At 36.5% G+C, this 24,758-nt stretch overlaps 1 protein-coding gene across 4 annotated transcripts in view; it reads left to right on the top strand.

Annotated features, from left to right (window-relative positions):
• The window catches only part of NSF (N-ethylmaleimide sensitive factor, vesicle fusing ATPase), a 157,106-nt gene that overhangs the window by 104,808 nt on the left and 27,540 nt on the right, over positions 1-24,758 (top strand). For all 4 annotated transcript variants that reach the window (XM_022589013.2, XM_089901362.1, XM_089901363.1 and 1 more), the window contains 5 exons: positions 3,905-4,000; positions 7,433-7,589; positions 10,684-10,817; positions 21,951-22,017; positions 24,247-24,326. In XM_022589013.2, coding sequence (XP_022444721.1) covers positions 3,905-4,000; positions 7,433-7,589; positions 10,684-10,817; positions 21,951-22,017; positions 24,247-24,326 — 534 coding nt within the window. The remainder of the gene's footprint in view (positions 1-3,904; positions 4,001-7,432; positions 7,590-10,683; positions 10,818-21,950; positions 22,018-24,246; positions 24,327-24,758) is intronic.

Below are 24,758 nucleotides of genomic sequence, written 5' to 3'. Positions count from 1 at the left end.
ATCCAGCCAACCACCAGTTTTTATAAATAAAGTTTTTTTGGAACACAGCCACCCTTGTTCATTTATGTATTGTCTGTGGCTGCTTTCATGCTACCATGGCAGAGTTGAGTATTTGCAAAAGAGACTGCATGGCCCACAAAGCCTAAAATATTTACTATCTGGCCCTTTGCAGAAAAAGTTTGTCAACCCCTGTTGTAGACTTTAAGTCCATATCTTATTCATTTCTGAATCTCCCACAGTATTTCATATAGGTCTTAATACTGAGAATATGGTAGCTGTTTAGTAAATATTTTTTAAATTAGTAAATATGTATTCTGTATCAAACTCTTTCTATAAGCCATAATTCCCCTACATAATGGAACTGACTTTGTTCTAGCTCAAGAATGCCATAATGGAAGAGGCCACTTTAGACAAGGTGGTAAACCTCTTTAAAATACCGGAGGCCCAGTGGGGAGGAGGATACTAGTACTACTGCATTAAAACAAAACAAAAAAAAAATTGAGAATGCTGAAGGACTGGATAGTGTGGGAAATATAGTATTGGGTCCTTTATAGAATGGACCCATTCATTTCATTCATCCATTCTTTCTCCTTGTCATAAGAAATGTCTTAGAAAAAGTGATGGTGACTTCAAGAAAAATTGTATAAATGATGTGAAAATTACTCCCCACGATACCGATCTTTCACCTCAGACCACATCAGTGCTTCTTGATACTATAATCCACAATAGCTAGTTTATTAGGTATCAGATTTTTCATATCATTAGCCACTGGATTTTTTATCTTATTTAGTCATTTGTCATTTTTATCACAATAATCTTATCCCAAAGTGTCTCTAAGCCATTGTCAAGAAACATGCTTTCTTTAAGCATGTATTGGATTTATTTACACACGAGGAAATGAGAAACGGTGGAAAAATCACAAGTTTTGTAGTCAGAAGGTGTGGTTATGTGTTACAGTTCTTCCCACTTTTTTTGTTTCTGATTTGTCAAGGGGAAATAACTACCTATTTCATCAAGTTTTTGTGAAAATGAAATCAAATACTGTTTGTGGAAGTGCCTCAGTTGGTGTAGAACTTATACACAACATTCATCTGTTTATTATGATGTTCTTTGTTTGTATTATAAAAAGCCATTATTGGGAATTCCCTGGCAGTCCAGTGGTTAGGATTCGGTGCTCTCACTGCCAGGACCTGGGTTCAATCCCTGGTCGGGGAACTGAGATCCCGCAAGTCTACTGGCATGGCCAAGAAAAAAGCCATTATTAGTGTTATTTTGCTTCCTTTTCAAAAGAATTAGGTTTAAACAAAGTCAGGTGGAATAAACTAAACAAGCCTTCCCTGTTAAACTGTTCTTTCAGGTTTTTTGAAGCAAGTGGAAAATCCAGTCATGAACACCTGATGTGCATGTCACTTGTGCTTGAATCCATGTTTGTGGTCAACTAAAATTCATGTGACATTTGGTTGTTTTTAGCTTGAAAGGAATTTCTGCTTCAGGTAGAGAAGATAACACAAATTTCTTCTGCTCTAATCTGTTATAAGGAAATAAATTGAGGACACACACACACACACAAACACACACACTTTACAACTGAATCAAAGCTGATTTATGTTTTCAGAATTTCAATAAAATTCTTTTTTATTTTCTGTAGAATTTTGAATGATTACGGTCATTCTACCCTTAATTTAAGAGGAATGATAAGAACTTTGAAAGGTCAGATTTAAAAGGTTATGAAATTTAAGTGTGACCACTGGATATTTGCTAGTGTTGAAATACAAGTTTATTAGTTTCTGCAGGTATAAGCTGAAAGATGTTGCCTCTTCCATATTGATTAGCTGTTATAAATAAAATGCAGAAAAAATCACATTAATTCAGACAAATAAGAAAAGGTTTTCTGAATGAGTAAAAATTCAGAATTGTAGATTTTTTTAAATAACATTTTGAGATTTTGACAAAATAGTAAAAGTTAGCCAAGAGAAGTCCTTAAACTTATTTTAATGAATAGGTATGAAAGGTTTATCATTGTAGTATTGATTACTTACAATTAGGTGACTTCTGAAATTCCTGGAGTGTCTAAAAACAACTTGTTCTAAAATAACTGTCCCCCAGCCATCTTAATTCACTTTAATTCATTGGGTGAGTTCTTTCTTAGTAGTAAAAATGCAAGGTTCATACCAGCTGCAGTCCTGAAATCTGTCATATTTTTCAGCAAATGCTGAAAGATAGACAAGATTTTCCCTTCATATTGCTATATGTTTCTGTCATTTGAATTCAGTTTCACTCTAAAAGGAAATCATAATAGTATTTCATAACACTGTTATGAAGATGCTTGCCTATGCCTCCCTGTGTACATACGAGAATCATTTTCTAGGATAGATAGATAGCCAGATGGATTTTTGAAGACATGGTTACATTGTCTTCTAGTTTCTAGTGTTTATTCTGGTTCCTTTTACAGGTGACCTGTTTTTGTCTCTCAAAAAGGTTCTAGAAATTTCTCTTCACCTTTGGTGTTCTGATAGTTTACAACACTGTGTCTAGACAGATGTGGGTTTCTTTTCATTTACCCTGATCACTCATTGAAACCTTTAAATTACAAAGATACACCTCTCTTCAGCCGGAGAAATTTTTTTTCTTCTGTCTTTTATTGTTTTTTTCTCTTCCTTCTGAGACTCCTCTTAGATCAGTGTTAAAACTTCCAGATACATGTTCCATACTTTTTAACCATTCTCTCTCACTTTCTGTCATTTCATGGGATTTGGGGCAGGAAGGGAGACAAATAAAAGTGTTCTGTTTGCCATCTTGATCTAGTTTTCTGACAGTTCTTTTTGTCCCATAAGGCTGAGTTTTACAGAATGTTTGTCATTTTATTTGTCTCAGCAGTCCATTCCTAAAGGAACATGACTCATATTTTATAATAACCTTTGGAAGGTTGATACTGCTTAACATGCTTTGGTTTTGTAGTCAGATTTTTTTGAAGATATGTTTTTTTTAAAGCCCATAGTACCATTTTAAAAATTAGACTCACTTGTCTTGTGCTATTGGGAGTGAGCCCAGTCACATTAAAAAGTGTGTTGGTATCTCAATCACTCATCAGGTCCAGACAGCTCCAAGTGCTGATAAAGGCCTTGATGCTTCTGCAGATGTCTGTTCTAAGTGGTAGCTTCAGGTGCAATAAGCAGAATATTTGGAGCTGGCACATAGATTCTCAAGCAGAGAGTATGAGTAAAAATCAAAGTTGTAGGTCCTTGGTCTCCTAGAATAATGGTTCACAGACCTGGTTGAGCATCAGAACCACCTGTGCACTTTATAAAAATGTAAATGCATGGACCCTCTGTTGGACCTGTTAAATCAAAATCCTGCAGGGTGGGGCTGGGCATCTATATAAGTATGTAGGTGTGTGTGTGTGTATATCTTTAAAGACTCTAGGCATTATTCTGATAGGCAGCCGAGGATGAAAACCACTGTTCCTAGAGACCCTCTCTATATAGTTTCTCCTCCTCGTGCCTCATTTTGAAAAATAAAAACAAAAAAAACTCTATCCAGTGCCCTTTGGTAAAGATATGTGATAATTTACTTGACTGGTACCCTCTTCGTGGACATTTAATTTGCTTCCAGTCTTCGGCTATTACAAATTACTCTAGTAGATATCCTGGTACATATAACTTTGTGCACATTTGTGAGTATATTCATGGGATAAACACCTAGAAGTGGAGTTGTTCAGGCAAAAGGCATAATATATGTATATGTAGGGGTGTGTGTGTGTGTGTGTGTGTATGTTTGTGAATTTGAGAGAGATTTTTTTTGTCTGTGGAAATACGCCTTTTATATCCTCAGGTGTTATATTCTTAGGCTGAAAATATTCTTAAATCTTGGAAGTCCTTAACGTTTTGTTTTCATTTCTAATCAGGCCAGTACTAAAGTGGAAGTGGACATGGAGAAAGCAGAGAGCCTGCAGGTGACAAGAGGAGACTTCCTTGCTTCTTTGGAGAATGATATCAAACCAGTGAGTATGAATACCGAGTGATGTATAAGCCAAAAATAATAATAATAATTCAGGGGAAAAATAAGTGCCATTTTACCCAATATTTTGGAAGGTTATATCACATGTAGTTTTTAAAAAAATCATAAAATCTCAGTACTGGAACTGTCCAATATAAGAAACATCTGTTCAGTAACTCTGATGGCTGGGTAATTAACCAAGACTTACTGAAATATTTCTCATGATAGGGAGCTCACCATCTTGTAAGGCAGACCATTCAATTTTGAGACTTTCTAATTATTAGTTCTTAAATTGTTCTGAACTAGAAATAGTTTTCTCATTAGTTCTTATATAATCTGAAGCTACGGAAACCTAAATTCATCCTAATTCATCCATCCTTCATATGTTAGTTATTATGTTTAAAAGTAATTCTCATCTCCTTTCTCTCTCCCTTTCCCCACCCTCCTCCAAGGCATCCCTTTTTCTTGCTCAATACCTCCAGTTCCTCTAACTGCTATAGTTTCTAAAACTTTTAACCATTTTCAGTGCCCTTTTTTAAAAAGGTGTCAATTTTCTTAAAATATACTCAAAACTCAATAGTCATAGTTGGAGTTTTAGAATACATTATAAGGTCATTAACCCATTTTTCTATAAAACAACCACTCATGTTTGAGTAACCATTATTTGGAGTCCTATATTAATACAAAAACAAATTGTAGAACCTTAAAAAGGTGTGTATGTTGTTTTTCTTTCTTCAATGGACCTTGGGTGCACAGAATTAGATTAACCTTAATCTTTAATTCATGACATACTGTCATTAGTCTACAGTGTATAAAATAAAATATGGTATGTATTGATTTTTTGAGACTTGCTATTTTATTATGTATTTTATTATCAAGTCATCTATATGATTGTGCTATGCCTCATTTATTTTCATTGCTGAATAGCCTTCCATTGTGTGACTAACACAATTTGTCTGTTTTCCTGTCAATGGGCAGTTGGAACATTACCAGTTTTTTGTTATTACAAACAACTGCTGCTAAAGCATTCTTGAATGAGTTTCTCCTAGATATATGTTTAGGAATTAAATTGCTGGGTTGCTGGGTATATGAATGTACAATTCAAACTAAGACTTTCAAGCTGTTTTTTTCAGTGGTTGAACCAATGAACACTTCCCCCAATAATGTAAAAGAGATCCTGTTCTCTACATCCTCTACAACACTTGGTATTGTCAGACTTATTTTTTGCCATTCAGTTGGATGTAAAATGGGATCACATTTTGGTCTTGATTTTCATTTCACTGATTACCTATGAAGTATTTCTCCATATGTTTATTGGCCATATGAGTATCTTCTGTGAGATGCCATTCATGTGTTTTGCCTATTTTTCTGTTGTATTGTTTATTTTTATTTGATCTGTATAAGTTCTTTATATATCCTTGACAACAATTATTTGTTGCAAGTATCTCCTTTAAAGACAAAAATCAACTTGTTTTAGCCCATCTGCTTTTTTAAAAAATTAATTTATTTATTTATTTTTGACTGCGTTGGGTCTTTGTTGCTGCGCGTGGGCTTTCTCTAGTTGTGGCGAGCGGGGGCTACTCTCTTCGTTGTGTTGTGCGGGCTTTTCATTGTGGTGACTTCTCTTGTTGCAGAGCATGGGCTCTAGGCACGTGGGCTTCAGTAGTTGTGGCTCGCGGGCTCAGTAGTTGTGGCTCGCGGGCTCAGTAGTTGTGGCTCACTGGCTTCAGTAGTTGCGGCGCACAGGCTCTAGAGCGCAGGCTCAGTAGTTGTGGCGCACAGGCTTAGTTGCTCTGTGGCATGTGGGATCTTCCCAGACCAGGGCTCAAACCCGTGTCCCCTGCATTGGCAGGCGGATTCTTAACCACTATGCCACCAGAGAAGCCCCCTGTCTGCTTTTTTATGACTATTCTGACTTTTAACTGACTTTTCAAAAGTTACTCAGCAGTGGAAATGGTTTAATCTTTTGCTGTTATTATTCGTAATAGTTACCAAAAATATTAGAGCCCAGCCTAACTGATCTATCTTAAAATTTTTTCAAGGCAGGTAATTTGGCTACAAGGAAAGGGGCAACTAAGATAACTTAGTTAAGTAAGCAGTAACTTTTATTTATTCCAGGGATCTGGGGGATAAAACAAAAACTGAAATGACAGGATAAGTAAGGATGGCTCATACATACTATATAGCTTGGGAGGGTCACTGTTTTCTGGTTCATGTATCTCAGTGCTGTTAGACAAAAGCCAGCCAATCTACATATTTCCTACAACAGCCTTCCAACCAGTATTTATTAGGCTCTTCCTTTATAACTTTTTACACAGCCACTGCATTTACCATATTCAGACCAGGGAATAAGAACTTTACTCTGTACTCAGGAATCAAAGCACTAGTGTATGCAAGGACCAAAGAGTGGTCTGAAAACTGATTTGGTGGCAAAGTAACAGAGTGATGAGACCACTGTATACTGTTTATAAACAGTATTACAAAGGATGACTTTCTGTTAGGTGCAAGTTCTAAAGAGCTGTTAAAGTTATTCCAGACATTGGGGAGTGAGAACTTGACTTGAGGGTTGTGATAATTTTTTTAAATTAGAAATTGTCAAGCTATATGAGCTTCATATTACATTGGGTTATATTTTCCTACTCATTTCTTCTCCTGTTAACCTTGTGGAAATGCTATTCAATTAAGTAAATAAGTACTAAAGTTTTTAACTACTTTTGGTAGCTGGTTTGATGGGCGTTACAATTTGAGATTAGAAGTTGAAAATGAAAAGGGTTGTGATTTATGCCCCAATATATAGTACAAATGAAATGATTATATATAGCAATTGCTTTTCTTTCCTTTCCCTAACCCTTCAATCTTCATTACCTCTGCTCATTTCTAGCTCGTTCTAAATCTTACATTTACACACACACTTACCTTTTGGTGCGATTCGACTTATATCCCCTACCACCAAGCGTATGTGGACAAGATCTCCTCATTACCATTTCATATTTCCATTTTAATATCTGACACCTACAGTCAGTGTTAGGATAGTATCTTTGTGTGCTGAGCCAACTGTTTCTAATTTCTAAATCCATATTCTCTCTTTCTCTTTGCTCTTGACAGAAGGCCACAACCCATGTACTCCTTATAGAAACAAGCACGTTGGAACATACCCTTTCTCAGGGATTGCGAGGGCTTGAGCCCTCACAGAATCTGAGCCTAGAATATATTTTTTATTCCATTAAGTCACGTGAAGCAGTTTTTGCTCCAATTGGGTAAAAAGTTAAATGAGAAATTATAAAAGTTTTTCTTTTCTTTTCAGGCTTTTTATATTAATATGGGATATTGCTATAGCCCTAGCATGTAGGAATTATTACTCATCCTTTATACCTTTAAATATTTAATTTTTAATACTGACGCTGAAAATGCTTTAAACTGTCCTTTTCCTTCATAGGCATTTGGCACAAACCAAGAGGATTATGCAAGTTACATTATGAATGGTATCATCAAATGGGGTGATCCAGTTACTCGAGTTCTAGAAGATGGGGAGCTGCTGGTCCAACAGACTAAAAACAGTGACCGCACACCATTGGTTAGCGTCCTTCTGGAAGGTGAGAAAAAATGATGTGATAGCATCAAAAGATGAAAAAAGAAAAAGAAGCACTTTTACAAAGCCATTTAGCCCATTCCAGAAAAATGAATTATTTTCAGTTCTAAACCTGTTCATGATTTGAAAATAGCAATCCATTCTGTGTTCCGATATTGTGCACGAATTTAAATCTTCTTGGGTTAGAATGTTACTAATGAATGATAGCAACTAGTTTTCTTATAAGATGTATCTAAATTTCTATGTTACTTAATAGACTCTACGATACCACATAATATTCAATTCAATTAAAAAAATATTCACTGAGTATTTACTATGTCTTAGGCATTGAACTGGTCGCTGGAGACACAAAGACATTCACAGAGTTGAGTCTGGTCATGAAAAAAGCCATGTAGACAAATACCTAACTACCATGTATGTGTGTAAGGGTATGTGAATGCAAGTCATTTTGCCCAGGGGTGGTCAAAGAAAGTGTTCAATTTAGATTTTGTAGGATCAGTTAGGATTTTACCAAGTAGACAAAAAAGGAAGGACATTCTGCCAATTATTTTTTATAGTTATAATTAGTAGAACAACAGAAAAGTTCAGTGAGTCCACATGACAGGGGAATCCAGCCCCTTCCAAAGGGCTAGGGGTGGGGGCTCCCTGAGAGAAACACATTAAGCCAAGACCTAAAGGACGAGGAGAAGCTGGGCGTGCATAGTAACTGCGGAAGATGTTCTAAACAGAGGGACCAGCGTGTGAAAAAGCCCTGGGCTGGAAGGAGACTGAACCAGAAAGGGAGATTGGCTAAGACATGAGACTGAAGAAGTAGACAGGAGCCAGTTCATGCAAAGCCTTGTAGACCATGTTAAGGATTTAGACTCTGTCCAGGGGGCAGTGGGGAGCCGTTTGTAGGATTTTAAGCAGTGAAGTGACATGATCAGATTTATATTTTCAAAACATCATGACTGCTTTGTGATAGAGAAAGGATTAGAGTGGCAAGAATACACAGGAAAGACCAATGGTGAGAAGCAGTTGCATTAGTTTTAATGAGAGCTGATTATGGTTTGAAGTACTGTAGTGGTAGGAGAGATGGAGTTATGTAGACCATTTTGAGAAATATTTAGGAGGGAGAATAAAAGAGACTTTATGGTAATTATAATAATGATTAATTAATTATTAAGCATAATTAAGCTAACATTCTTTGAACTCTTAACTATTTGCCAGTCAGTCTACTAGCACTTTACATATACTTTCTCATTTAAACCCCACTTCAGTCCTGTGGGGGCAGATGCTGCTGTTATCCCTATTTTGTAGATAAGGAAGCTGAAGCTTAGAAATAGTAAGTAGACTGAAAATGGGGAGAGATCAAACATGATCCCCAGGTTTCTGGTATTCACGGCTGGTAAATGCTATTGTTTACTAAGACTGGGAACGCTAGTGGAGAAGTAACATTTCAGAAAGAAAGATCATGAGTTCAGTTTTGGACACATTAAGTTCATGGTTCCTATAGGATAATTGAATGGGAAATGTTGAGTAGCCCACTGGATATGTGGGTCTAGTGCTTAGAAGAGAGGTCTCGCTGGCAGTATACATTCATGAGTTGTCAGTGTGTAGACTGTTGTTGAATCCATGGGAGTGGATGAAGTCACTTACAGAAAGGGTAGGTTGAGAAGAAATGGGGCGCCTAGGACTAATCTCTGAGGTGTGTCAACATTTAAGGACTAAGTAGAGCAGGAACAGTTGACAAAGGAGATTGAGCAAAAATAACCAGAGAGGTAAGAGGGGGGAAAAGAGAATGTGCTGTCACAGAAGCCAAGAAAAGTATTTAAGGAAAGAAGAGAGGTATAGCTGATTCACTTTGCTGTACAGTAGAAACTAACACAACATTGTAAAGCAGCTATACTCCAATAAAAATTAATTATAAAAAAAAAGAAAAATAAATAAAGAGGAGAGTTATCAGTTGTTTCAAATATTCCTGAGAGACCAACAGATAAAGTGTTGGATTTGGTGACGTGGAGGTCATTGGTGACCCTGATGGGAGCCTGTCCCATGTAATGGCAATGGAAGCCATAGCGTTTGTTTGAGGATGGATGGAAGGTGAAGAGTGAAGGCAGCTGGTGTAAATGATTATTTAGGGAGGTTCCATTTCGAAGGGAGAAGGCAGAGTAGTGTTGAGAGTAGTGAAGTCAAGAAAGAGGTTTTTTTTGTTTTGTTTATTAAACTGTCAGTAGACTAGAGCGTGTTTAAATGCCGTTGGTAAGGCTCCAGGGAAGAGGGAGGGGTGGAACATATGGGGGAGAGGGTACAGTCAATAATTTCAGGTTCCTTACAGATGTAGAGAACAAATGTATGGACACCAAGGGGGAAAGTGGTGTGTGTGTGTGTGTGTGTGTGTGTGTGATAAATTGGGAGATTGGGATTGACATGTATACACTAATATGTATAAAATGGATAACTAATAAGAACCTGCTGTATAAAAAATAAAATTAAAAAAAATAATAATAATGTCAGGTTCCTGAGAAGATGGGAAAGAATGATTGGTCAGTTTATGGTTGGAAGAGGGGCACATCTTTTATTACACAGAAGGGAAGGAGGAGATGTCTAAATATTAAGTAAGTTTGTAGCTTTGGTTGCTTTCATGAGAAGACCTGAGTCTTTAGTTTCCTAGCTCTTTAAGTCACGTTTGCTTCTAATAAGGCAGTTTTCCCTGCCCCTAATATCACCTCCTAAGAAGATTGTATTTTTTTGTCAGACAAATGATTTGATAGAACTAATAACATAGGTACTGATATGCATTTGAATGCATTCTCTTTCTTTTTAAAGAAGCAAAATGCTTGCATTTTGTATATTTAGCCAGAAGTTTGAAAGATTAAGGTTATGTGAGAAAGAAAGAAGGAATATATTTCAATATACTTTTGAGAAGTGCTAATCAGTTCATTAAATTTAGTTGCTAATAAATAAGAGAAAACATGTCTGCCATGAAATTGTGTCAGGAAATGTTAATGAGCAACTAGTTGAGGCCTCAGTACATTGTGGATAAAAGTTTAAACTTGTTTTATTCCTCTTTGCTTAGGTTGGCTTTTTTCCCCTGACTTGCTCGTATTGTTATGCAGGTCCTCCTCACAGTGGGAAGACTGCTTTGGCTGCAAAGATCGCAGAGGAATCCAACTTCCCCTTCATCAAGATCTGTTCTCCTGATAAGATGATTGGCTTTTCTGAGACAGCCAAGTGTCAGGCCATGAAGAAGGTATCAGGATTTTTACTTTCATTTTAATTTCCTATCTCTTAGATGTGTGTGCACGCGCGTGTGCGTGTGTACGTACACATGTACATATATATCTGTCCTTGTGTGTGTATATATATATGCCATGGCAGTTATGTTCTTCTCAAGTAGAATTAAATTATCAGCAGAATTTGGTGGGAAACAGCAACTGTTTTAGACATAGTATTTAACTTTGTAATGCATTTTTAGTAGAGTATCCTTATCTTCCAAATTATGCTTTGTTTAGTGTGTATTATGACTAATTTTCATTTCTTAAGTTTGTATTGTCTTGATTGAAAGATCACAGTTAAGATTGTTTGAGTAGAGTGGAGCAAATTCATTTAGGATTTTTTAAGTTCTTTCATCAATGTAAAAAGTCAGACTAGGGTCAATTAAATTGACTGTATAGTTTGGGAAAGAACAGAGGTGTATCATTGGAAAGATATTCTCAAAACCCCTACAGAAAGATGGTGGTATATTAGATAGTAATCAGTCTGCTTGGCAGACTTAGTGCGGTCCTTGTCTTTTTGCCTTTCTCCAAGTGCCATTTGTCACCTTCTTAATACAGCTGCTTTGAACCACTGGTGAAAGTTAGAACAACATAGAATCCTAGCGCTGAAAGAACTCTAAGATCGTCTGGTTCATCGCTCTTACATTCAAGCAGGTACCATGTAAGGCATTTAGGATAGTAGGTGGTTGCTCATTAAAAACAGAAAACAAAAACAACAAAAATCAATGCTGAACACTCTTAATGCCTGTTTCACCTCACTTAATTTCCACTGATATTCTGATTTTGCATACTCCCAGACAGTGAAGAAAGATTCTTTTTTATATATTTAGTTGAAGTATTTATTTTACTTAAATCCTTTTTTTCATGCTTGATCTTTTATAAATAAGAACTTACTGTAAGTTAAAGAGATGTGAGAAAATCAGAATGAGGGGAAAGAATCTTGAGAATGGGCTTGCTGCCTAGTAAAGACAGCTCAGATGTTCTTTTACCTTGTTCTTAGGCCCTCACTTTATAAAGATGTAGGATAGAATTACCTTAGTTTTTCTTTAGGGAAGAGATTGAAGAGGAAAATACATTCTTTCAAAAGCAGACTCCAAAAAAATATAAGTTTGAGAAGTTAGTCTCATGTTTGTGCAGGTAGCAGAAAATCATTTGTGTAGATTGCTTGAAATGGATAGAGGAGGCGGAGCTTGGAACAGGATTCCACACCAAAACGTCAAGGTAAATATTCTGCGTAAGGTCTTTGAAGTTGAGTGTGAAAGCAAGGGAAATGTTGTAGATCAAGAACTTAAATATCATAGTCTGTTTATTCTGTGTCTGAAGTGAGACCTGTAGTATCTATCCTTCCCAGGAAAATCTGGACAGAATCACTAGGACCAGTAACCTCCCTAATGTAGGTAGAGGTTGCTTTTCTTTATTTTTTGGTCTTTTTCCCTTTAAAGGGAACCTTTAAACCGCTTTTGTTGAAAATTTAAATAACCCTTGGAATTGGTGGCCATTGAACTTAGCATTTAATTGAACAGCTGATTCTATTTTCCTAACTCCATCTATTCCTTATACTTGTTCAAAGTAGTCGTCTTCTGTGCATATGGTAAATTACTCCACTGCTTTCCACCAGCTGCCAGCTTCTACCTCACATGTACTCTGAGATGTGGGTGGATGGTCCTGGTTTTTTCTATAAAGTTTTTTTTTGAAGTATTTTAGGCTCCTGCACATCAAAGCTGCTTTGCAAGTGTGAGATATTATCATTTTTATTATTTCAATCTCTTGCAAATTGACTTGAGGGGGGAAGGTAATATGTGCTGATTTTGGAGGCTTAAATGGTTAAATTAATGGCTTAATAACTTATGATTTAATCTTTAAATTGTTGAAGCCTTTCAAGGTAGGGTTTCAGATGAGTAGAAGGCTAAGGTGTATAAAAATAAGTGTCTATACAAGCTTACTTGAAATGGTTTGGATTCATGATTCACTGTCTGGATCATCCTTGTACCCTTAAAGTTACAAAAATCATTTCTGCTTCAACAGTATAATAAATTCATATTAAGACTTTTTGGGTTTTCCTTGGGGGAAAATATTATTCCTTGTGACTAAAGAACAGAACAGAGAAAAGAATGAAGCATAGGTGTCTTAGAAATATATTAGAAATACTGCAAAATCTTTCCCTGCAAATAGTTTTCACATTGTTGCCTAATGATAGATTGACAAAAGCCTGAGGGCTCAAACCCATCTAAAGGTGCTAAGTCTTCCAGTTTGCTTTTGAAAATGAAATATTAATGCCATTATTTAGTAGTTCTAGTCTCCCTCCCACCATTGTTCTATTCCCTTCTTTTTTTTTAGTGTGAAGATGGAAAGATTTTTTTTTTCAAAGCACAAATAATTTATAATTCTTTATCATTAGGGAGAAGACATTTCTTTCCTTTTAAATGCTTCCCTCCCACCCCCAAAATGTAGCTTTTCCCAATTTCAAAAATAATTTAGAAAATGCAGAAAAGGATACAGAAGAAAATAAAGCCCATATTTGTCCTTCTATTTTCTTCTCTACTCTGATACACATACACACACACATATATTGGGGATCACATTGGACATACTGTTTTAAACCTGGTTCTTTCACTTAATATGAAATTTTTTCATTGTCATTAAATGTATCTCAATATTATGTTAAATTAATAGCTGTATAATATCCATTTAAACATTGCTTTTTTGTTGAACATTTATGTTGTTTCCAGGTTTTTTCACAATTATAAACAATATTCTGTAGAACTCCCAATCACTGCCCCCATTTTCTTATTACATTTTTCTGAGAGTAGCATCCTGATTTACTGGCTGAGAATTTGGACTTAGGTTTCAAATAGACCTGAATTTGAATCCCAGCTCCACTGCTCTTACCAGCTCTTATAGTCACTTAACATATAAGCCTCTGTTTTCTCATCTACCAAATGAAGATAATATTAACAGCTGCCTCATTGGGTTGTTACGAGAATTAAATGAGATGGTGATTTATGTACGGTGTCACGTAGTGCCTTGGGATATAATATGTGCTCAGTAAAGTATAGTGGTTGTTTTTACTTATTATTATTGCACATACACTTCTGGTTATTTCTTTAGGATAAATTCTCAGAATTGAGATTGCTAAGGTAAAAATATTAATGGTTTTCAAATTTTTATAAGTATTGCTATTAAAACTTATGTAAAAATACTAATGTTTATAAAGCCCACCTCTTAAGAAAGTTGTGCTAATTTACACTTGCAGCCCCATCATATAAGAGTGTCAGTTTCCTTGGGCTCTTGCCCGAACTTGATGTTGTTAAAATATTTTTTGCAGAAACTAACATAACATTGTAAAACAATTATACTCCAATAAAGATGTTAAAAATATATATATATTTTTTGCAAATTTGATAGGTAAAAGATTGGCATTAAAATCATTTATTCACCTACATTTTAATGACTAGATCCTCAGTTTTAAAGATTTTTCAAAATGTTTTGCAATGGCAATAGTTTGTGAAACTCAGAAATATTATAATACATTAATTTTTCTTAGAGGTGGTCTGAATACTTAAGTCATAGAATATCTTTATATACCATTTTATTACTTAAACCAAGAGATGAGTTTTTGTTAGTAGAGAGGGCCATTAGGCTTGCTTTAATGAGTATCTAAGATTTAATTGCAACTAAGGTATTCTTATTCACATACAGATGGTGCTAAAATATATGAAAGTAGTTTATTCTCAATTAATTTAAAATTCACCTTATACTTAATCTGCTTAATAAATCCTTTCTCCATAGATAAACTCCTCAGTACTAGCAAAGTCTGTATGAAGTATTATCCTTACATTCTGGGGGGGATACTATGTGTTCCATTAAGATATTTGAAGTGTTCACAGATCTTTCTCTTCTCCCCCATTTTATTTTTGTTTCCCCAACTTTATTCTGTTTAAAAATTTTCATTCCTTTATCCATTTTTGCATGTATACTTAAAAAAAAAACCCTATTTTACTAGTTCTATTAATGGCATTAAATGAACAAAAGAACAAAGCAGTAGAATTTGATTTTAACTAATTACCTAATGTTGGTGCTTTCCGAGTATACAATCAGTACAGAGGTGAAATAGAACAATCTGATGTGACTACATTGTTTGAACAAAATTAAGTAGAAAATTAGTGATTTATAAAACTATACCCATTAATAGCATAATATAGTCTTGTTTTTAAAAGGACTGAAAATTAATGGAAGAAATTTTCCTTTCCACTAGCTTTGCAAGAAAGAAATAATCTTCTTTGAATATCCTCCTGTAAATCCCACTGCAAATTGTAGTCTGCACAGAACAGAATCGTGGTGCCTAATCCTCCTCTTTTCATGGTTTAGTCCATACAAAGAGCAGAGCTGGAAATTGGATCTTTTGACAGCAGTTACTAAGCAACAGAATTTGGATGTTTTTGGTTAACATCCTAATATATCATGTAGCTGATTTGTTGAAGATTGTGCATGCATTAACTGAGAGAAGTGGACACCCCGGAAGTGACTACAGGTCCCTGTACTGCTGGGGGACGAGCACTTGTTGTTTTTGTTTAATACACTCTGTCTTTTGATGTTTGTATCTGTTCGGCACACAAAGGAAGATGGTGTAGCTCTATAGTGGAATTTAACTTTCAGATCTTGTGACTTTTTATATTATTAAAAATACCCCACTCTGTCGCTCATGTCATGTGAAAATTTAAGAATTTTTCCTGAAAAGCAGGGAGAACAAATAAGGGATTTTAAGGTCATTCCAGGAAGCTTGAGTGCTTTGCCAAAAGTTTAGGTCCACTTCCTGAGGCAGTTTCACTAGAAGACAACTAATGTTTGCTTGGTCTGCTCCCAAGTTATTTTTAGAAACTAGAGATTATTACTGATAGCACCAATTTGAATTTGCTCATTTACGTTTTTATGTGCTACCAAATATGATTAGAGTATTCTTTCAACTAATTGCTGACAGATTTACTACATTAGGGATTTTCTAAGTCATCAAATTCCTACTGTCATCAGATTTCTACTAACTAGGTACTTCATGCCAGCCACTTCAGAACTGAGATGAGCTCTTACAGCCCCCAAAGAACCTGAAAATTTGGCTTCACTTACCTCAGAGCGCTAGAGGTTATAGAAAAAGGAGGACAGAATCTACTTAGAACACGCTTTGCTGTGGTTTGTGATTCTGAAAGGCTGGGATTAACATGGAGCTAATGCTGGCGTGTTCCCATTTGTATTCGTGTAGACTCCAGCGTCTGCAGCTGCTGCCCCTCCCCTGCACACAGGTGGCTCCCAGCTTGTCTGAAGATTCCAGGAGCGGGCTCTGTGCCTTGAGAGCTTGCTGTGTCCTTCAGGACCATAACAGACCTGCCCCTAAACCCTTGGCAGCAGGAGCCCCACACCTCCTCTCACAGGGCCTCCAGCATGCCTTTGCTGCAGTCCCAGGCCCCACACATTCCACGTTGTCTCTCATGACGCACTACACCTGCCTTTGCACGCAACAGTGGAGGCACCAGAGAGTTTAATGATGACAACCTCATTATGTCCACAGCTAGAGATAGACTATGGAACTCTGTTTTCTAGAGACGTTCTTCATCTTCTAGAATAGACCTCTCATTTTTTCCCTGTTGACTATTGACACTCTTTTCCACATTTTTCCTTTCTTCCGTTCTTCCATTCTGTTTCTTTAGCCTTCTCTTTCAGACTTCTCACCTGACTCTAAGAATACGTCTATTCTGCTAATTTTACCTACTCTACAGGAAACTCCCTGATAGAACTAGGATGACCATACACTCCAATGTGCTGTGTGCAATCATGGTTTTTACCTGTTGTTCCAGCATGATTATTAACAACTCCCACCTTTCAAGTGTCCTGCTTTGCATGATAACTTCTATGATCCCCTTCTGATAACCTCTTCAGCAAGAAAAGACTTGAGCATCATACTTTCATCTTACTAAATGAAAGGATCAAAATTTAAGTTAATTTTTTAAAGAGTCTGTAAGATACCACTAGTAGCCCCAGCTTCAGCCCACCTGGCTAAATGTTGTTTGGACGTTTGGTCTGGAGCAGGCACTGTGTATTTGCTGTGTGCGGTTACTGACGGCAAGTTTGGCACTTTAGTTCTTCAATTCGAGCTGCGGCAGTTTGTACAATTTTACTTTTCTTTCATCTTTCCTTCTTGTACCTCTCCTCCTTTTTGGGTTTATCTACCTAAAGTTATGGTAGAACTTCCCAGCTCAGTATGTAAATATCTCACTTAGATTTTAGTCTGGCAGCTAATCGCATATATTTGCCAGTGGAATCTGAGTATCTCCTTATTTAGCATTGGGCCAGGAAGCCAAGAATGGAAGAGGCTGAGGAGACTAGGCAGAAACATGGATTCAGGGAAAGAGTGATGACCTTATATTACACTCGTGACTACATAAGGAAAAGAATGTGTGTGTAAGAAGTGAAAGGTGTGTGTGTGTATTTAAATTAAAGCAGAGTTAACTGAAACTGGTCAGATTACAACTGGAATTGCATAGCGTTTGTCATGGTTAGTATGTTGTTAAGAGAGTTTGCTGTGAGTACCCCTATCCCCGTGGTAGTAATTAGTACATTAAGAGCTGTCTGTAAAAAAAACTAAATTAAAGACTGCTCTAGGTATTTTTCTTCTAAAATGTTATAGGTAACCCATGTCGTCAGCTGTGAAATGATTTGTAATGCTTTGTGAATCACAGTATCTGAGATAAGTTAGTGAGACTGCATATAAATTTATCATCAGTTTAGACCCCAGCAGAGTCCTGAATAAGGTTCCTGTAGCCCTGTAAGCTTTAAGAAGGGAGAAGGGCTGATTCAAGGAAAGTGTAAAACTAATGCAAGTAGCCAGTCCATGATGTCTTGGGCCCCTGTGGCTTTAATCCACGATATTACAGCCTGCCAGACAGAATGATATGCTTGCATCAGAGCCCTTAGTAGAATTCTGAACAAATGTTTTAAAGAGCCAAGCATTTTTTTCAGTGACTTCTTAAAATCACCGGAGTTTGCAGGATACCACATTGGCTGCTATATGGTCCAGTTTTCAAAAAAGAGCAAAGAACCACAGTGGAACTGCTTCTAAACTTTTCCATTGTCTCTTCCATTTCTCTTCTGCTTCATCTCTCACCCACCACTCCCCATACACACAGCACCAACGCTGACACCTCTTCATTTTAATTCTTATTGACTGTATGTTAGTTCCTGCAGTGCTCCTAAATTTTCTCATCTCTGTGCCTCGTAATAATCAGTACACTCTGCTTAGAACACTTTCTTTCCTGGTTTTTACTGCACTGTTCATCCTTCAGGTCTCAGCTTAAATGTCACTTCCTAAATTTAGGAGACCATCGTTGACTCCATAAGCTCTTATCAGTAGCAATAGGCTAAGTTATGCTGCGATAATGAACAACACTGAAAATCTCAGGGGCTTAACACAACAAAGTTTATTTCTTGCCCACATTACATGTCCATCATGACTCAGAGGGGAAGCTCTGCCATAGTTTCTCAGAGATTCAAGCTAATAGGTAATAGAGACTCCATCTCACATGCGATTCCATGATAGCCAAAGCAGGATAAAGGATGTATGATGAATCAAGCAGTGGCTCTTAAAGCTCCTTTCAGAAAGTGATATACTCTGTACTCACATTTTACTACTTAAAGCAAACCCCATAATCATCCCTAACTTAAGAGGGGGTAAGGAAGTACAATCCTACCATGTGCCAGAGAGAGAACCAGGATGTGTAGGGTATCCCCAAGGACTACCACCGCTCCCGTGCTGTATACCAGCACATCATCTGGTATTTCCTCTAACATCGTGATGCCATGCTTTATTATAGTTACATGTGACCTTACTCATTACTCTTTCCATTGCCTTCATTAGTGCTTGACACATAATAGGAATTCAAAAATATTTGTTGAATGAATGAATAGAACAACACTCCAAGATTCAGTCCTTAGCTCTTTATTCTTCTAGTTCTACCATTTCTCCTTGAAGATCACATGCCTCTCTCATGGTTTCAGCAGTCATTGCCCTGAGGGTGATGTCCATACCCTGACTTCAATCTTATATCTCCAACTACTTACTTGGTATTTCTACTTGAATTTAATGCATAAATTTAAATTTATTCCTTCAGTAAATATTTATTGATTACTTTCTGATAAGGCATTATATGAAGTGATGTGGATACAGAGATAAATACAATAGTACTTGCCTTCACAGGGCTTAAAATCTAGTGTAATATAGGGAAGAATACAATGAATCCGTTAATATATACACAATATACAAAATGCTATACCAAAGGAGAAGAGAAACAAGTGACTTACGGCAAGATGGAATTAGAACTTGTGTTGTTTCAACCATTGAATCCATTGAGCAAATATTATTACTAAATACTCTTCTATGCTGGGTACTGAGGATAACATGAATAAAGTTCTTTTTCCACCTCACAGTCCAGTGAGGAGACAGGTAGCTAAGGACGAAAGGGTAGGTGAGATTTTGATACAATGTGGGAGGGTGACTGAGGGGTATGGGGGATGGTGCAAAGGAAAGCAACAGAGGCATTCTTTCATGCATGCATACAGCAAACATTTATTAGGCACCTGTGAGGCATCAGACCCTGAAAACATAATACTGAGGAAGACAATTCCTACCTTAAAGAATATACAAAAAAAAGAAAAAATATATATATATATACAGTATGTTGGGGAGGAACTTACCATCTAGATTGTCAACATGAGTTATTATTTTGCTTTTGTTTTTGTTGTTTTTGCATCTGTGAGGGCGACTTTTGAGCATAGAAAAGACCACGTGTAGCTAATTTGAGGTCTAAAAAATTAAAATTCAACATATTAAAATTATATAATTTAAAATCCAGTTTTTCAACACAAAAGAAAACTTAAACTTTAAAAAGGTCCACCCCTGGGACTTCCCTGGTGGCGCAGTGGTTAAGAATCCGCCTGTCAATGCAGGGGACACGGGTTCGATCCCTGGCCCAGGAAGATCCCACATGCCGGGGAGCAACTAAGCCCGTGCTCCACAACTACTGAGCCTGCGCTCTAGAGCCTGCACGCCACAACTACTGAAGCCCACGAGCCTAGAGCCCGTGCTGTGCAACAAGAGAAGCCACAACAATGAGAAACCCGCGCAACGCAATGAAGAGTAGCCCCCCTGCTCGCTGCAACTAGAGAAAGCCCACGCGCAGCAACGCAGACCCAATACAGCCAAAAATAAAAACAAATAATTAAAATAAATAAATACATAATAAATAAAAATAAATTAAGTCCACTTCTTTTATTCTATTTGTAAGTCTAGTAAAAGGTAGTTCAAAAAGAGACTTTTATAACAAATTTCTTTAAATATTTTAAACAATATTTACACATTTAAAATATTTTATTTTCTCTTTGATGTACTTCAATTGTTTAACAAACAAAACATTCTAAATTTCAAAGTAAATCTATAAGTACATTTACTTAGTAATAAATTAAAACTAATAATATAACTATGGTGAATCTCAGATTACCATTACCATTTGGAGGGCTATTAAAGTTATATTTTACCTTCCAACATAAAAGTTTATCAAAATTAATTATTCAACTGCATATTTTAAATTGAACTAACAAGGCTAATCTGTTAATCTAACATGGTAAGTTAATTGTTACAGAAGTTTAAAGACCAACTATTCACAGATTGTCTTTATACTTAATATGAAAAAGATTAATATTTTAGGTTTAATTTACTTTATTTCTATACCTAATTCTTAATCTTCTATAGTTAAAAGATACCCAGTAAGGAATATTGTGCTACTACAAACAAACTTGGGAGAGGCGTGGTTACCATCTTGGTGCACTGAGGTTACTTATCAATCAGATTAGGCTGGGATACAGGAATTAATTCTTACAGATGACACCAGTGGGATTCACTGAGCCCCAGTTATGGTCACTGGAATAGGAATGCCCAACATTTACAGAAAGGCTGGTCTCAAGGCCTTGAGCACTGACATTAAATTTATACATAAATTAATTCTTCTGTCTGGCTTGAAATTGCTACATCCTTGCCAGCATATAACAGCTTCCTTCACTGTTTGCTTAATTTGCATTTCTTTGGTTATCTTAAGATAATGTTCTGTTATCTTTTGTCTAGTTCTAACATGCATCTATCTGATCCTTTATACCAGCTTTAATTCTTTTGTAAACACTTTGGTTGCTGTGGTCTGATTTGAGTTGACAGAATTCTCTGCTTTCTGTGTTATTCCTGTTTGACAGGCCACAATTCTTATAGATAATAAAATGATATTCAGTTCTACCCTGCACATCCCTGTGGCTCCATCTAGCTCTTGAGTCATAACACTGAAGTCATGCTTCTGACATAGATAGGAGAGACCATTATGATAAACTTGATGGATTTGTCAGTTGATTAATTCCAGCTGTTCCTCAGCACGCCCCAGTGTGACACATCCAGCTCTTAGAGCTGAAAGCAGCATTACCCTGCCCTTGCTCAGCCATGATCCAGCTGTGACATCTTGGGCAAGTCATTTAACTGCTTTGGGCCTCAGTTTCCTCTCTTTTAAATTGTAAGAACTCTTGGGCTTCCCTGGTGGGGCAGTGGTTCTATCCCCAGTGCAGGGGACCCAGGTTCTATCCCTGATCCAGGAAGATCCCACATGCCGCAGAGCAGCTAAGCCCATGCGCCACAACTACTGAGACTGCACTCTAGAGCCCCCGAGCCACAACTACTGAAGCCTGCGTGCCTAGAGCCCGTGCTCCACAGCAACAAAAGTCATCGCAGTGAGAAGCCCACACACCTCAACGAAGAGTAGCCCCTGCTCACCACAACTAGAGAAAGCCCACACACAGCAACGAAGACCCAACACAGCCAAAAATAAATAAATTAATTAATTTTTTAAAATTGTAAGAACTCTTCAAGTTCTGAAGCTCTATTAAATTCTAGTTTTGTGTAGTCAGAAATATTGGGTGTTTTACTGTGTTTTGTTTGAGCATTGGTCAAGAATTAGCTAAATTTTGTCTTCTTGGAAATTGTCATAATTATGGAGGGCAGTGAGATAATAAATGGTTTTGCTTTCTTCTAGATCTTTGATGATGCATATAAATCCCAGCTCAGTTGTGTGGTTGTGGATGACATTGAGAGACTGCTTGGTGAGTCATAACTTTTGCCATCGTACTATCCTTGCCACATTACAGCTAATGTCTCACAAATTACAAGAGAAAATACAAGTGTTTATAACCTATAGGGCAATAGAAATACCTTTCTTTGTCTAATAAGGAAATATAACACTATCGCTTACATCTGAAGTCAACAATAGTATTCATGTTAAATATGCCTTATGACCGTAGCTACATTATAAACTGCTTTCCTATAAGGGCCCATGTCTCATATTATTTTGTATCTTTCACAGAGTTCCCTGCCCATAATAAATGATTAGTAATTTTCGTTGATGGATATATTTGCTGTATACTATTTCTGAGCTGCCTGTAGCTTAGGGATTCCATTTGTGAACTTTGACAGAACTAAGGAAAGAAGGGTTTAGGGCTGGAGTGAAATCTACAGGTTAGCTATAACACTTGGGGCAGAAGTTGTAATCTCTTTGTACATCAGTTTCTGCTCACATAAAAAAGAGACTGTATTCTCTTCCTTACTTATCCCACAGGGTAATTGTAAAGACAAAAATGAGATAATATTGTGAAAGTTGAAAACATTCTGAAAGTTAAAAGTGCTCTACAGTAATTTTTTAAAATACCTATTAAACATCTCCTATGTTTAAGTGCACTCCTACAGAATACAAAGATGAATAAAACAGCCCCTGTACTCAGCTCATAAGATGTATGCTACAAATAAATGCCAGAACAGTGTTATTACTCTTACATTTTATTTCATTGCAAAAAAATAGATAAATCTGGAATAAATTCATTGTAACAATGGCTCAGGATGCTATAATAAACTTGATTGAAATTGAACCTACCTGGTAACTTAATAAGTATCTGAAAATACTGCCAGCACCTGGTTAACTAACCCCTTCTTCATTAAGGGGTCCATAATGGTGTAGTAATGATTTCACGTTAACTGTTCTTACTACATTTTTCCCATGATTTTCAGACCTGCGTTACGTCCTCTATTACTTCTTTATTTTCCTGTTTCCTAAGGCAATGTTTATTACAAAGCAAAGCAGGTATATCTATGAGGTCTTCTTAAATCAATAGTTTTATCTAGTGACCTGGGTTTTGGGTCTGCTATTTTTGATACACTTCAGCTCAGCTTCTGGGATTATTTCTTTAAAAGCTTTTAGGCACATACTCATAGCTCTGTGTAAAGTCCTTTATCTAAACACAATTGAGATGTGTGGTCATAGCAACAGTACTATGTCAGGAATGTGTGCCCTCTGAGTATATTTTCACTTGTATGAATAGTTATTATCCGTACTTATTTGTTCCTTTATTCAGTAAGCATTTGCTGAGCCCTTACCACTGTGCTAGAATTATTAGGGTTTCAGAAAAATAAGCAGTAAGATGCTGTCATTATGACATACATTGGCAAAAATTAATACAAAGTAGAATGTGCCATGTGTTCTGGATATTCAGAAAGGGGAGGATCACTTTTGACTTCAGAGGGCTGATGCCTGAAGGCAGCTCTAAGCGCAGGGCAAGGGTGCATGTACAACATGCAGAGAAAGCAAAGGGGGTGGCATTAGTGTCGAATCTTGAAGGATGGGTAGAAGTTTTAACAGGTAGAAAGTTATTTGAGAAGTTCACTGTTCTTCACCATCTGTGGACCAATCTTAGTGGCTTTACCATCATTTCAGTTGTATTGAAGTACCTTACTTACATTATTATTACTTGCCATTTCCCCCTCTACCCATTTTCTAGTATCATGTTTTGTTGCCTGTGTACTCACTGTATTACCACGGTTTGCAGTAACTTCTTGGAAATGTTTAGTAAATACTCCTGGAGATTTTTTTTTCCTCTTTTAAAAAAAAAAACAAAACTGTCTCTGAATATCAGACAGAGATGTCTGCATGAACTCAAAATGGATATTTAGACGCTTTTTAAAAAATTTACAGATAAGAGTTCTTATGTACTATTTTAAGCATTTAAGTTATTGTAGATATTTTGTCTTGTTATCGTTAGTTGCTTGACTGTTATTTAGGACTGTGTTTACTCTTTTTTTTGGAATTTTTTTTTATCTTATTTTTATACAGCAGGTTCTTATTGATTATCAATTTTGTACATATTGGTGTATATATGTCAATCCCAATCTCCCAGTTCATCCTACCACCACCCCCCAGGACTCTTTATGCAGAAAAATCAGAATGTTTGGAATATGTGCATATGTATATCGAATCCCTAAACATAGCAATGTTTCTCTTTCAGATTATGTCCCTATTGGCCCTCGATTTTCTAATCTGGTATTACAGGCTCTTCTTGTGTTACTGAAAAAGGCGCCTCCTCAGGTAAAAATAATATAAGGAACATTTTCACAGAGTTTCTCCAGTAAATTATACAACGGTGCACTCTCTAAATAAGCAGATTATCATAAACATATAAAATTTTCTTGTTGAAGAGATTTTGAAAGGTTGTCTGGTCTGGCCTTCTGCCTTAAGGTAAATGATTTTCTTAATCACTTTTCTTAATCAGAGAAATTTTCTGTTCTTTTTCTGAAGATCTCAAAATCCCAGTTTCAGTTAGTATTCTGTGTTGCTTTATAACTTCACCACCATATTACACATCCCTACTTCCCTCCGTTTCCCATGAGAGATATTAATACATGATAGTAATGTAGAAGGGATTAAACACGTGTTCCCATTTGTTTTGTTTTTCATTTCATAAGTTTTCCTAAGAATTTGTATTTGGGGTAATTTACATCCTGTAGGGAGTTTTGTTTT

The sequence above is a fragment of the Delphinapterus leucas genome, chromosome 19 (genome assembly GCF_059928025.1).
Source record: "Delphinapterus leucas isolate spDelLeu-1000000601 "Yukka" chromosome 19, BTC_Dleu_Yukka2, whole genome shotgun sequence".
NCBI classification, from domain to species: Eukaryota; Metazoa; Chordata; class Mammalia; order Artiodactyla; family Monodontidae; genus Delphinapterus; species Delphinapterus leucas.
Note: the sequence above shows the minus strand (reverse complement) of the source record. Positions and strands in the feature narration are given on the sequence as shown.